At 39.4% G+C, this 16,209-nt stretch overlaps 1 protein-coding gene across 3 annotated transcripts in view; it reads right to left on the bottom strand.

Annotated features, from left to right (window-relative positions):
• Positions 1–16,209, bottom strand: part of LOC131546926 (TGF-beta receptor type-1) — a 118,675-nt gene that overhangs the window by 91,270 nt on the left and 11,196 nt on the right. For all 3 annotated transcript variants that reach the window (XM_058787062.1, XM_058787065.1, XM_058787063.1), the window contains one exon: positions 1,207–1,437. In XM_058787062.1, the coding sequence (XP_058643045.1) occupies positions 1,207–1,437 (231 nt within the window). The remainder of the gene's footprint in view (positions 1–1,206; positions 1,438–16,209) is intronic.

Genomic DNA, 16,209 nt, shown 5'->3' with positions numbered 1-16,209 from the left:
AACATAATTTGGTTAAAATTTCTCAATGGTAGTGTAAAAAACAAATTTTTTTACCCTGTCAAAATCAGCTCTGTTTTCAGCAAGCCATTCTAGTCCATGTTGCTAATGCTAATGAGCTCTGTGCAGCCCACCCCTCTCTTGCGTGGGGTGACGAGCAGACTGTAAACTTCAGCCGCGAAACTGGCTAATTAGCACATTATTAGGAAAGGCGATTTACAAAGATTCATAAAAAACCCTTATACTCACTTCTTCTGTAGATGAAGCTGGATCACGAATGATTCGGGCAAACATAGACGCATTTAGGCAGATCGGGGATTGGCGCATTCCCTTCAAAACGAAAGTAACATTAATCCTCTGCATCTTCAGCGGCTCAGATGTCGGAAGTAAATGACGACTGCTATATTCATTACATCCAACAACAAAACGCCTCAATTGCTTAATCGGAGACATCTTGTCTTCCCCTGCACTGAAGTCGACACAATGGCGGACAGCTCAAGTCAAGTCAAGTCACCTTTATTTATATAGCGCTTTTAACAATACAGATTGTGTCAAAGCAACTTTCCAATATCAAAATAGAAAAATAGTGTCAATAATGTAAAATAACAAGATTAAACACTCAATTTTCACTTAAAGGCATTTCATTATTGAATTCACTGATATCATCGTCCAGCTCAGTTCAGTTGAATTAGTATCTGTGCAATCAAGTCGACGATATCGCTGGAAATTGAGTGTCCCCAACTAAGCAAGCCAGAGGCGACAACGGCAAGGAACCAAAACTCCATCGGTGACAGAATGGAGAAAAAAACCTTGAGAGAAAGCAGGCTCAGTAAGGGGGCCAGTTCTCCTCTGGCCAGATGAACCAGCAGTTTGTTCCAACTGCAGCAAAGTCAGATTGAGCTCACAGTTCACTCAGGGCAGGTCTAAGAGATCAGACCTGATCTATCAGATGGCCTTGTCAATCAACTATCGTGGGAGCGGCCTGTACAGAACTATGCCATTCTGACAAGAGTCACAGAACAGCCTGATTTGAGAAAGGGCTATTTAAAATAGGGATTTAAAAAAAAAAAAAACACTGGGTGGATTTTTATCATTAAAGGATTGATGTGTACACACACTTCCAACACACATTTATGTTCAAACAACTTGTAAAGTGAATTTTGCATCCGATGACCCCTTTAAGAATGAGGTGCAAATGGTCTGTCATACCTGGATTGAGGTGTAGCGTCTCATTGTTGCAGAAGTCTGTAAAGCAGCAATTGCGTTTGGAGACGTTTCGGGAGCTGTAGCAGAACACCTGACCCTTGAGCTCTGATGGGGACAGGCAAGACTTCACGGCCTCCTCCTTCCCATTTATGAGCATTACTGAGTTCCAACATGCTCCTTCTGCCTCTGTCTCACAGGTGTGGTTTACACACAAGTGACATACACACTTTAAGGCTGAGAAAAAAGATGAACAGATTGATATTTGGATGGATAAATACATACAGACATACAGACATACATACATACATAAATAAATAAATAATTTTATTACATGTTAAAAAAAACTGTTATTTATTTTTTTTTTTTTAACTAATAATATTTTTGATTTATTTATTTGCAATTATTAAATTGCGGACCATGGTGTGAGAACAATTAATTTCCAAGAATACTCTAATTTATTCAATATATTGACAAATGTCAATATTTATTATTATTATTAATAATAATAAATCATTCATATATTTTTTATATAAAATTGTCTCTGTTTAATTAAGCCATTTTGTGGTGTTGTATGGTGAAATAAAATCCTGTTCTGATAGTTGTGTTGATTGTTTTGACAGTATAGAACTTAAAGAAATAAGTCTATGTCTTTCAGATTATAAAATGCATTCCACATACTAGGTAAGTTTTTTTTTTTTTTTGTACTCACAACATTTTTGACCAGATAAATTGTCCACCACAGCTGAAGTCTTGTTTGGACCAGACACTTCAATATGGCCATGGTTGATGTTGTGAGAACATCAGAAAAGGAGTGGTTTGTTTGTGTATGTATAGTATGTATGTATGTATGTACTGTATGTATGTATTTATTTATTTTATTCATTTATTCATTCATTCATTCATTCATTTTTACAATTTTAAACTGTAAAATTTACAGGTTGTTTTGTAAAACAGATTTACCTAGCCTTGTCACCTAATGACAGCCCCATTGACTCCCTCTGACAAATTACTAAATCAGCATATTATCATCTTAAAAATCTTGCATTTTGTTTCCAGTAAACACTTGGAGAATTGTAGGCCTTTATCACCAGAAGGGTGGACTATTGTAATGGACTCCCCACTGGTCTTCAGAAAAAGACCATAAAGACAGATGCAGTTAATATAGAACACTGCTGCCAGGATTTTTTCTTGAATAGAACCAGAAAATCTTAGCCTATCTTTACACTGGGTTCCAGTTACATTAAGAATTGATTTTAAATGATTTAAACTTGTTTATAAATAACTAAATAGTCCAGGACCTTAAAACATTACAAATATGCTCATTGAATAGAAAACTAGCAGACCACTCAGATCACGTTAGATAGAAATACCAAGTGTTCACTCAAAGCCAGGTGAGTGAACCCTTCTGGGTTCCCTTGCCTGAGCTCAGCCCAGAAGAAGTCAGATGTGCTAAAACAGTGGCCACATTTAAATCCAGACTCAAAACACATCTGTTTAGCTGAGAATGTATTCTTTGCTTTTATTGTTATTTTTATTTGTTATGTATGTTTTTTATATTTATTATGTACCTGTTGTTTTTATTTTACGATTATTTTAATTCCTTTTTATGTAAAGCATTTTAAATTACCATTGTGTAAGAAATGTGCTTGCCTTTCTTAAATATGTTTACATTTTTGCTGTATTTTTATAGAATTATTCTGCCAACCACAGGTGCCAGTAAAAACAACAGGATTTTTAAAGTGTAGCCCTTTTGCCATGTACCTGACTACCACTATGAATGCATATAGTGACTTACACAACATAACACTGTTTATAATAATACTCCTAACCATTCTCCACTCCACTCTATACTACTCTGCCGTACCCTCTGCTACTCGAACTATGATTGTTCACTTAACCAAGTACAACCCAAATTCCAGAAATGTTGGGACGTTTTTTAAAATTTGAATAAAATGAAAACTAAAAGAATTTCAAATCACATGAGCCAATATTTTATTCACAATAGAACATAGATAACATAACAAATGTTTAAACTAAGAAATTTTACACTTCCATCCAGTACATGAGCTCATTTCAAATTTGATGCCTGCTACAGGTCTCAAAATAGTTGGGACGGGGGCATGGGGCATGGTGTAGCATCTCCTCTTTTTTCAAAACAGTTTGAAGACGTCTGGGCAAGGAGGTTATGAGTTTCTGGAGTTTTGGTGTTGGAATTTGGTCCCATTCTTGCCTGATATAGGTTTCCAGCTGTTGAAGAGTTCATGGTCGTCTTTGACGTATTTTTTGTATAATGATTCACCAAATGTTCTCTATAGGTGAAAGATCTATACTGCAGGCAGGCCAATTCAGCTCCTGGACTCTTCTAATATGAAGCCATGCTGTTGTAATAGCTACAGTATGTGGTTTTGCATTGCCCTGCTGAAATACACGTCGTCTAGAGGGGAGCATGTTGCTCTAAAACCTGCTGATGCTGGCTTTTGAACTGAACGCTGATAACACACTGGAAAGTCTCCCTCCTCTTTAGCCTGGAGGACACGGTGTCCGTGATTTCCAACAAGAATGTCAAATTTGGACTCGTCTAACCACAGAACACTTTTCCACTTTGAAACAGTCCATTTGAAATGAGCCTTGGCCCACAGGACACGACGGCGCTTCTGGACCATGTTCACATATGGCTTCCTTTTTGCATGATAGAGCTTTAGCTGGCATCTGCAGAGGGCACTGCGGATTGTGTTTACCGACTGGATTGTGTTTCTAGAAGTATTCCTGGGCCATTTAGTAATGTCAATGACAGAATCATGCTGATGAGTGATGCAGTGTCATCTGAGGGCCCGAAGACCACGGGCATCCAACAAAGGTCTTCGGCCTTGTCCCTTACACACAGAGGTTTCTCCAGGTTCTCTGAATCGTTTGATGATGTTATACACTGTAGATGATGAGATTTGCAATGCCTTTGCAATTTGAAGTTGAGGAACATTGTTTTTAAAGTATTCCACAATTTTTTTACACACTCTTTCACAGATTGGAGAGCCTCTGCCCATCTTTACTTCAGAGAGATTCTGCCTCTCTAAGACATCCCTTATATAGCTAATCATGTTACAGACCTGATGTCAGTTAACTTAATTAGTTGCTAGATGTTCTCCCAGCTGAATCTTTTCAAAATATCTTGCTTTTTCAGCCTTTTTGTTGCCTCCATGCCAACTTTTTTGAGACCTGTAGCAGGCATCAAATTTGACATGAGCTCATTTAGTGGATAAAAGTGTAAAATTTCTCAGTTTAAACATTTGTTATGTTCTCTATGTTCTATTGTGAGTAAAATATTGGCTCATGTGATTTGAAAGTCTTTTAGTTTTCATTTTATTTAAATTTAAAAAACGTCCCAACATTTCCGGAATTCGGGTTGTACTATGACTGTAAATACCACTACAAGCCTTAATCTATTAAAGTATCCTTATTTTCTGACAGGACGACTTATGTCTGCTCAATATCCACCAGCACCCCCATTAGTCTCCTTCAATCACTGATTTTTAGCAAAGACTGCACTCATGAGACAGAGTAGATATGTCCCCTGAGATGTGTGACAATTCAGAACTGCGAGGTGTGGCCTCACTCAATATAGCCATCACCTCCCCTGAGTATAGAGACATTATGGAGCCATGGTAGCCTCTGATGAAGTGGATTCCCAGAAAAGAGGGTGAACAACAACAAGAACATATCTCCCCCTCCCTAAGCTGTCGTCAGAAGTCTTAGCAGAGTTTCAGTGGTTGTGGAAGGAGACTGACAGTGATTGGTCCAGACATCATCTATCAACTCTGGATCCATACTCCACAGATCACTAAGGATCACAGGATGCTAAGCCTTTCCCTCTGCCTAGATCCAAGCTACCTCAGAGATTGAGTGACAGCACTGCAGTGCCATTCAGACCACATCATCTGCTTGACTTCAGCAGCTAGACAGTAAAGGCTAAGTGGAGCTAGAGTGCAGCTCCTATGTGTCAAGACTTTACTTCCAAGATCGATACTATTAGATATATAATTGTAACCATGCAGCCATCAGTCACAATATCACATCAGATAGTGCACTATAGATCTCCTGAGGAACAATTCCACTCATTCTCTACTATAGGAGAGGAAGAATTGTATAAACTTGTTAAATCATCTAAACCAACAACATGTATGTTAGACCCTATTCCATGTAAGCTACTAAAAGTGGTGCTTCCAGAAATCTTAGATCCTCTTCTGAATATTATTAATTGTCATTAGGATATGTCCCAAAAACCTTCAAACTGGCTGTTATTAAGCCTCTCATTAAAAAAAACACGGTCACACTTTATATTAGGTGGCCTTAACTATGTACTTATTGTGTTCATATTGTATTTCAAAACACTTTTGCTGCTATTAAGGTGGGATATGGGTAAGGTTAGGGACAAGTTAAGTGGTATGGGTAGGTTTAAGGGTGGGTTTAGGTGTGAGGGATAGGCCAACAGTGTAATTATAAATGTAATTACAGAAATGAATTACAGATGTAATTACATAAAGGTATTATTAATAATATAAGTACAATGTAAGAACATGTATGTACACAATAAGTGCATTGTACCAAATGATTAATTTAAATGTAAATACATAGTAGTTAAGGCCACCTAATATAAAGTGGGACCAAAAACACAACTTGACCCCAAAGAATGTATTATTACAGACCGATCTCGAATCTCCCTTTTCTGTCAAAGTTACTAGAAAAGGTAGTATCATCACATGTTCTTTCTTAGAGAAAAATGGTATCTGTGAGGAGTTCCGGTCAGGATTTTGTATCATATTACTGAGTTACAAATGACCTGCTCTTATCATCTGATCGTGGTTGTATCTCACTATTACTGCTACTGGATCTTAGCGCCACATTTGACACCATCGCATTAGAGGAAGTGCATTGGCATGGTTCAAATCACACTTATCTGACCGCCATTAATTTGTGACAGTGAATGAAGAGGTATCATACCAATCACAAGTGCAGTATGAAGTACCTCAAGGCTCAGTACTAGGACCATTACTTTTCACGCATTACATGTTACCCTTGGGAGATATCATTAGGAAACACGGTGTTAGCTTTCACTGTTATGCTGATGATACTCAGGTCTATATTTCTTTGCGGCCTGACAAAACACAATTTGCAAAACTAATGGAATGCATAGCTGATATTAAAAAACTGGATGACTAGTAATTTCTTACTCGGGACTCGGGAGGCCATGGCGGGTCAGGGGACTCGGGAGGCCATGGCGGGTCAGGGGACTCGGGAGGCCATGGCGGATCAGGGGACTCAGGAGGCCATGGTGGGTCAGGGGACTCGGGAGGCCATGGCGGATAAGGACGCTTGGGAGGCCATGGCGGGTCTGCCTCCGAGACCTCGGCCCCAGCCCCCACCTCGGCCTCTATGGCATGGGCCCTACTAGCCCCCCCCAAAATTTTCTTGGGGAAATTAGGGGTAATTTTGGGCTGACATTCAGGGGGAGTGGGCTCTTGGGGGCGTTCTGGCAGCGCGGACTCTTGGCGGCACTCTGGCAGCACGGAGATAGGGAGGCGCCTTCAAGGCGTGGGCACTGGGAGGCGCTCTGGCAGCGCGGGCTCTGGGCGGCCCCCCGCGAACTCATAGAAGGGGAGATCAACAATGGTGACATTAAAAAAATAAATAAATCATGCTGCAATGCATGCTGGGAGCCATGGATGAGTTTTGTACTATGCTAGTACCCAGCATGCATTGCAGCATGATTTTTTTTTTTTTTTAATGGTCACCATTGTTGAGGTTCACAAGCTGATTCTTGTGTGAGTCTAACTTCTGCCACAGATTAAAACTTTTTGTGGACAAACTGTTTAGAAAGTCCTTTATATTAACTGACTGTCACAGAATCACTGGCTCTTAGAATCACTTTTACTATAATCAATACAACATCCATTTAACCAGAGATTAGACACACAATGAGTCTATGTTCACTTTCAATGAGATCAGTTCACTTACAGATGATTGTCATTATAAATATATGTCAACCAACTACCGATCATTTCCTCTGGGCTTTTGAGTTGTAACAAATATGTTCGAGGAACACATGATTACAACAGCCAGAGAAAAAAAATAAAAAACAACTAACACAGAAGTCAAGGATAAAAAGCCCAACTAAAGCAGACACTGACCTCTAACATGGTTACTTCAATTGAAAATAAATCTTAATTAATTCTCAATAAGATCTTCTGTAGATGTCTGACAGAAATAAAGTCAGTCTGGTTATTAATAAGTGGAGCTGGTGATGCTGTTTGTGGGGTTGTTTAATCAGATCTTGAGATTTAATGTATTTTATTTCAATTGATTTCATCTAAGTCTGTGTCTGAAGTCAGTTGTTGTTCTTGTGTTTCTCTTTCTGTCAGTGATTGTGTTTGTTAACAGCAGGTGTTCATCACTAATGCTCAATCAGCACTTAATTAATCACTTAACTGAACTCAACTGAAATAAGTTCAGAGCACTCATAATTGTTAGTTTTAAAAAAATAAAATTTTAAGGCAATCAGTTTCCTCAAACAGTTTGAGTTAACCCAACTTGGCTTTTTAAGTCAATCGGTTTACTCAAACGGTTTGAGTTACCTTGACTTGTCGGGCATATATCTTATTTAGTGAACTCAACTGAAATAAGTTCAGAGCACTCATAACTGTTAGTTTTAACAACTTAAAATTTTAAGGCAATCAGTTTCCTCAAACAATTTGAGTTAACCTAACTTGTTGGGTTGTTAAGGCTCAAACGGTTTGAGTTACCCTAACTTGTCAGGTTTTACAGTGAATAGGACCTTTTCTGATGTCTGTCCTCCTAAGGTTCCATGTTTCATGTTGAGTGGTGATATTAGAGGCATGTTTCTTAAGGTGTGACAACTACCAGAGGACTGTCTCGTACAATTCCTCTAGAAAGAACTTGACCGAAATCAGTCCCCCCAACAAATATGCGAATGGCAAGTTCTCTAGTCACCCTGGTGAATGTGTCTGAGAAAGCATAGATAAGTCATTCTATGTGGACAACTTACTTTAGAGTTTAATTTGCCACAAAGAAGCCAGGGCACAATCATTTAAGTTACAAAATCTCCTAGCCATAGGATAATTTCATTTGAAACAACAGGCTAGTAACGTCCCTCAAGTACTAGCATTCACCCAAGAAACACAGAACGTTCCCCTAACGTTCCCATTTGGTTCCCAGTTGTTTTTTGTTTTTTTGGGGGAACTAAACAAGAACGTTCTAGGAACGTTCCATGTAGGGTTTTTTTTTTTTTTTTAATAACCTAAAGAAAACGTTCCCAGAACTCTTAGTTCACTATTAGCTAACCAATAACTACTATTTTTTTTTTGTCATATATCCTGAGAACTCCAAAGAACTACTTTATACAGTTTCATAATTAATGTGAATTATGCATATTGAATAATTAATTCTAAAATGAAGATCATGGTAACCCACTAGTAATGACTAAAGTATTACCAAATCCTTCTACATGAACTACTAATTACTTGGATCAGCATTCTAAAGTGAAAATCATCATAACTTCCTAATACTGACTGATGTCATTGTGAGCTTTTGAGATATATGTAAGGTTTTGGATAGTAATGACTCAAGTGTTACTACATCCTTCTGAAGAAACTACTAATTATTTGGATCAGTATTCTAAAGTGAATACAACGGTAACCCACTAATGATTTAAGTGTTACCAAATCTAGCAAAATGAAAAAAAGTGTATAATGACTTAGTAATTACTAGGGAGTTATCACGATCTTCACTTTAGAATACTGATCCAAAAAATGACTAATTCCTGTAGAAGGATGTAGTAACACCTCAATAATTACTATTCAATGCTTTACAAAAACCTCAAAAGCTTAAAATGATTTCAGTCATTACTAGGGAGTTATCATGATCTTCACTTTAGAATACTGATCCAAATAATTAGTAATTCCTTCTGAAGAATTTGGTAATACTTGAGTCATTACTAGTGGGTTACCAAGACCTTTACTTTAGAATGAATTATACTTTATGTATTATTTATATTAATTATCAACCTGTATACAGTAGTTCTTAGTAGATCTTGGGTAGGTATGGAAAAAATAATAGTTACTGATTAGGTAAAAGTGAACTACCATATTTAACTAAGCACTATTACTTACTAATTCATTAATCAGAGTTGCTTGTTAGTTAACTAGTAGTTACTAGAGTAATATTGCATTAATCATGTGTTCTTGTGTCAACCTGTCCTCCAACCAATACGCCCGTATAGGTCGTTTGTCCAAATCCCTGAAATACGACCCATCAGAGCGTATGCTACAATTGCGCCCCTATCGGCAACAGGACATTTTCATATTAATGTTTTGTACAATTTTATCTGCGTCATAGTTCGGGTTTCGTGTAGCTCGGTGGTAGAGCATTGCGTTATATGATGATATGTAATTACTGATCATGCGATCATGGGTCCGATCCCAGAGAACGCACGCGCTCATAAAATGTGCACTAAAAATCATGATTTTGCATGATTCCTGTAAGGGGTAGGTTTAGGGGTAGGGTTAGGTGTGGTCATTCGTACGAATTAGCCACCTAGTAAAATATGTACGAATACTGTGAGATCGGTGTAAAAAGTCCACATATTGCATTTAAATAAACACGCATTTTGATTGGTAATGACAGTCATACGTCATTTCATGACGACAGACGCAACACGAGACTGTCATTATTTTTACGTGCGCTAGAGGGCGCTTAACTTTAAAACGTAAATATAGGTCGTAATAAGGGCTTGCACAAACGACCTATAGGGTCGTTTTTTGTTGGAGGACAGGCTCTCTTGTGTAGTTATTCATTAATGATGGAACAGTATTCTAAAGTGTTACCATTTTTGTTTACGGACCAAAAGAGAGAAGCACATCATCGTTAATTCAGTGGTAAGAAATTAATGTAATATTAAAGTCAAATAAATGTTATTCATTTTTAATGTCTGTAAAAATAAAATTCACATTCTTAAAACCCAATATTTTGTTGAAGTCATTGTTATTTGGTGCTTAAGAAACGTAATATCTGGGTTATTATATGGTACATGCTAGTTATAATAAAGAAATCTTATATTAACGGATAATTCAATCTCATTCAATGCTCCTTATGATGGTTAAATGTGCTCTGATTATCTTTAATGATCAAACAATAGTCTGAAACAAGACATGGTTTGTAGTACTGATTATTGAGGTCCATATCGGTCCGTCTTCCATGCCACTTGTACTCTACTCGGGACGGGAGTGCTGAATGATTACTGACAGCAGCGGTATCGGAGTAAAGCGGTTAGGAGAACGTTTTGGGAACCTTCAGAGAACTTTCTGGGAACCTTCTAGGAACGTAAATAGAACATTTCCTTTAGGTTAGGAGAACGTTCCGGGAACCTGCCTAGAACGTCCCCAGAAGGTTGCCGGAATGTTCCCCTAACCTAAAGGGAACGTTCTATTTACATTAAGAAAGCTTTCCTGGCTACCCAAAAGGGAACTTTCTTGAGAACGTTCTGGGAAACAATAATTGTTAGCTGGGCATTAGCCGCTTTTCCACTGCCAGGCTTTTAACTGGTCAGGTGGGGCTAATAGCCCCAGACCTGTGGCACCGAGCACAAAATCATGCTGCGTTTCCACCGTCGGGCCAGAAGCTCTGCAGTGCTTCACTAAAACCCGCCCTTTACACGGCTCTTTGGAATAACATCACGGAAGCCCATCATTTCACCAACAAGGAGAAGATTTATCAGAAAACTAATAAAAAATAAATCATTAGAACTAGCGAAATCAGAAAAACCAAGTACTCCAGAGTGCAATCTGGATGATGGGGCAGGGCGACACATTGGTCACCCCCAATTCCATTGGTTTATAACACGGCAGATCTTATTGGTGTAGACCAGAGTATGCGCATTCCTTTGTGTACCATTTTGTAATTGATTTGGCCATATTACAGAAATAGTATGTGCTAACTCTAGAATCATAGGCCTGTCTTAATTATTATCTGTTTAGTAACCATGGTGATTTTAGTCAGATGAAGTCGTTTACAAATAAACTCTTGATGACAGCACCTCCGGGTTCTTCAGGCTGAATAGCGCTTCATTCATATTACCTTGAGGATCGGCAGGCCGCCGATCAGCACTAAGTTGGGATTTTATTTCAAATGATGATAATTTACTGTATTTTAGAGATGGACAAACACGAACATAAGCGGCTGATTTTACGTTTTAAAGCACAGCCGGTTTTTTTTTGTTGTTTAAAGAGATGAGTTATAGCCTACGTTGCTCACTGCGTCACAAACTTGTAGGTTAAAAGTGCTAATAAAATGTTTTCATGGCAAGCTTGTTTCCTTGTTTATATCTTAATACAATTTTTGAGCCTATATTGATTCTCTTACAGTTTTTAAAGGTTCCTATCTTATAGTAAATATGTGTCCGTGACATCAGATATTAAAAATCCAATTATTTATGTATCCACACCCTCATTGTGTGTGTGTGTGTGTGCGCGTGTTATAATCTGTGTACGGGATGAATTTATATTCAGTTATTAACACTCGATCGTTGTTGCCATATAGATCTGCGTAACTATCGAATATTAAATTACTCAGAGCTGTAAATCTATATAGATACGTGAGGACTTTTAATGAGTAAAAGAGATCTTCTCTGTGATTATATTTTTTTTATTTATTAAAGACTATAATAACTATCTGAAATCAGTAGGCCTAATGTAGTACAGTGATTCCTGGTTCTTTTTAAAGGATTGAGCAACAAAACCAGTATAAATAAAAATGTTGCAGAGAAAATTTACATTTATTGCATTAAAAAAAGGGGGGGGGGTTCTTTCAGCAAGGTTTTTCTTCCCATTATCCACACATAAAACCTCATTATTGCCTTATTTGTCACCGCAGTTGTTCTTTAAAATAAAACCATTTACGGGTTTGTCCTATGTCTTACTGAATTACAGTGAATTATCATCATATCCTAAGTTATTGCTTATCCACCGATCCTAAAATTAAGAATATAGGCTACATATAAATATGCATTATACAAAACAGCTAAATCTCAAACAGTGGATAATTTTTATCAACATCGCCCAGCTAAAACTGCTCAATGTTGAAGCATGTCTGCTTCGTGTACAGTGAAAAGTGCAATAATATCTGACTTCATTTAACTTGCAACGCACCTGTTGAGATTGAGGACCACTATTTACGTTCATCACACAGAAACATAATTAATATTTCTCATAGGTGAGGCTATTTATAGCAGGTAGGACTATATCATGGCCACGAATTAAGAATTTGTTCCCCAGACTTAATTCGTGAGCTGCTCATATTACACTCTGTTCTGCCCGAAGTACTCGGAGATGCCGCGTTTGATAGGAACTTAATCTAATTCGTCATAAATAAAAAAAAAAAAAAATAAAATAAAAAAAACATTTGCTAATTGATTCCAATTAAAATCGCTGTTGTTAGCACTTATTTCTGTAGTACAGCCAAACTTATTTCTGTAGTACAGATCATTCATAAAAACGTATATAAAAGAATGCTCATGGGCAAATGTCTACACCAATAAGCTCTGCTGTATTATAAACCAATGAAATTGCAGGTGGGCGGAGCGACACGTGTCGCCCCCACCTTAATGTGTCGCCCCGCCCCATCGTCCAGGGTGCACTCTGGAGCTACTCAGAAAAACGGCTGTTTATTTGCATTTTTGTTGTTTACATAAAGATTTAAATTCAAAATCAATGTTTTACCAGTTTTAGAATAATAACGGATTCATTTTTCAGGATTGAAAATTAGTCACACAGAAATGAAATGGCATTACCGTTATTACACAAAAGAAAGAGAACACGCATAACGTTACTTATTCAGTCGTGTCGGTTTCTGTTTATTTGTAGTCCCAGTACACATCAATTTAAAAAAAGAATAATCACTTCTATAAATTTTCCATCAAAAATATGACCTGACTGAGTAACATTAGTAGAGGGAGCTCCCGAGCAAAAACTACGATTATATTTTCTGACATAGACAGTCTATATGTGGAGCTAATGGACATCAGACCAGTGGCGCCTGCAGGTGTACAGCTGTAAGCACTGTGCGTACCATGAGCGCTCAGACTGACCTGAGATTTGCCTCGCAAACATTTCAGCAGTAAATTATAGGCCCATGTGTCCCGTATTTCTGTCGACTGAACCAGCCATGCCATTAATTATGAATTTATCAGTCTTTCGCACGCCAAAGTCAATTTCTGCGTATAAACATTACGCCACATAGAAACAGAAAATCTTGCTATACGCACTTTCATGAGATTGAGGGTTAGACTTCATGAGGGTTAGACTACAACAATTAATTTGTAGCCTATTTTACAAATGGGAATACAACGAATTCATGACAATGTTTTACATTCAAGCTACCCGTAAAAAAGTGAAAAGTTATTTAAAATCATCTGGAATGCAATAAAGTAATTGTAAAGCTGTTTTAAAGCATTTGCTGCATGGATAAAAAAAAAGGCTAATAAATAATTAACATATCAGACAAAATTGCGTTGCAGCAAATCCTTTAAATTTTAAGGTATTCAGAGCAGAGCAACATAAAAATCAGAAAAAAAATACAATCTGGCCTGTTTTAGGCTTTTCCTAATTTTTATATTTTAGACGGTGATGAAAAATGACTCGCCATCTCCTCATTGGACGTGCCTAAAGAGAGAATCTTTACGGATTACATAATGAAAGAGGTTTTGTTTTCAATTTGAATTATTTCTTTTTAAAGTAGTAATTTAAAGCTTTCTGTCACAGGTCGGGGTGGGCACTTAAATGACCGGCCGTCACGCCTGACTTACACACCACCGTGAGGAGCTGCACCACAGGACACAACAGGCGGAACAACAAAAGGTAAGTATAAAAATCTCTTTATTCACTTTAAAACATTTCTTTAAAACGATTACTGTAGTGGCTTCAACGTTCTCTTCAACAGGATCCGAAGGGAGGAAGAAGTGAATATGCTTCACAGCTTTGGCAGACTCTTTGTTGGACTCCAACAGAGAGGAGGGTACGTATATTTCACAGCTTTAGCAGGCTCTTCACTGGACTCAGACGGGGAAGAGGGTGCGCATACTTCAGCTTTAGCAGGCTCTTCACTAGACTCAGACGGAGAGGAGGGTGCATATACTTCACAGCTTTAGCAGACTCTTTACTGAACTCAGACGGAGAGAAGGGTACGTGTACTTCACAGCTTTAGCAGGCTCTTCACTGCTTTTAACGTCTTCTGCAACTGGATTCGAACAGAGACAGAAAGGTGAGTATTTTCAACCACATCAGCGGGTTTTCACAGCTTTTAGCGTCTTCTACAACTGGACTCAAACAGAGAGAAAGAGGAGTATTTTCAACTACATCGGTGGGCGTTCACAACTTTTAGCGTCTTTGGTTACTGAATGTAAACAAAGAGAAAGACGAGTGCGTTCGCTAGAACCAATGCCTTCCGCAATTCGATCCCACACTCATGTTTCACTTCAACCCACACAAGTAATTCACACGTGAATATATATATATATAAAGCACTGCAAATCTCACAACTCACAGAGAAGGCGCAGGAATGGGGTCTCGTCCACCACTCGCTGATGTGAAGCTAGATGGGAAGCGGCTGTGAAGCGCAAATCACTCAATGCAGTTATAAATCCTCCACAAAAAATTACAATCATCATACGATTCACAAGGACGTCAATTGTTCCATAATCCAACTAGAGTTCAACGCGATCTCTCTCGCCCCAGATGCTGACCTCACTTCAGTTTCTCGCTTCCTCCCGACCTTCTCCTTGCCCAGATCCAAATCTCTCTCTTCTTCTTCTTCACGAATACTCAACCGACTCCTTTCTGAACTCAATCACAATGTCCTCTTATTGTCCTCTTAATGTCCTCGCCTACTACAGCACACGCCCCAATCACCACTCTATTCCTCTCGCTCCCGCACCTGATCGCAATTCCAGTCGTCAATCCCGTCACTTGCCCATACACCCGGAACCGGCAGCCTCCTCGGTCCCCCACCGAAAGTGTCCCCTATGGAAACTCGGGCTCCATTTCAAGTTCCTGCCTGTACGAGATTCGTCACCCGTGACATCCTCCCCCACTATTGGGTTCTAGTCCCTAGAACCTGTGTGTTTCAGCCCAATCTCCATAACTTTCAGGGGGCCGTCCCTGTGTGTCCCGCTGGGAGCGTCTGGGTGGTGATAGGGGGGCTACTCTCCCAACCTCTACTTTCTGGAACCACTGCCCACCCTATCAACGGGGTCCTATGGGCCACCGAAACCAATGGGGTCTCTCCAGTTGGCATTGGATAGTGGGGACAAGGCCGAAGCAAATTCCGATGGAGCACCCGCTCCGGGCCTAGACTTCTCTCGGGGCGGACGGTATAAACTAGCAAGTTGGGCCCTTGTTGGCGCTCTATTACATAGGGCGTGGTCTCCCACCGGTCACTGAGCTTGCCCTTCCCCTGGCGTCGACTGTCCCGTACCAGGACCCGCTCTCCGGGCAGTAAGGGGGCTTCTCGAGCCGTTCGGTCATAAAACCGTTTGTTCTTGGCTGCGGCTGCACTTAAATGGTCCGCGACCCATCCATACGCATAATGGAGCTGCTGATGGTGCCGGCCCACCCACTCAGTTGTACTCGGGACCCCCCCTGCAGGCTCCATTCTCAGGTCCCAGGTCAACAGGTAGACGCATGTTTGGGAGACACATCTGGAAGGACGGGGCGTACCCCGTAATGCTATGCACACTATTATTATAGGCCTGTACTAAGAGGGGGAAACATTCTGCCCACTTACTCTGTTGGTCGGCTTCTAGGGTCCCCAGCAGACTCAGCAGGGTCTGATTAAATCTCTCACATCCCCCGTTGCCCCGGGGGTGGTACGGGGTGGTATGAGTCTTTCGGCACCCGTAAAGACGGCTCAGTTCCTGGATGACCTTGGACTCAAAATTCGGGCCCT

This window comes from Onychostoma macrolepis, chromosome 09 (assembly GCF_012432095.1).
Source record: "Onychostoma macrolepis isolate SWU-2019 chromosome 09, ASM1243209v1, whole genome shotgun sequence".
In the NCBI taxonomy this organism is placed as follows: domain Eukaryota; kingdom Metazoa; phylum Chordata; class Actinopteri; order Cypriniformes; family Cyprinidae; genus Onychostoma; species Onychostoma macrolepis.
The sequence above is the reverse complement of the archived record's forward strand: the minus strand, read 5'-3'. Positions and strand labels throughout refer to the sequence as shown.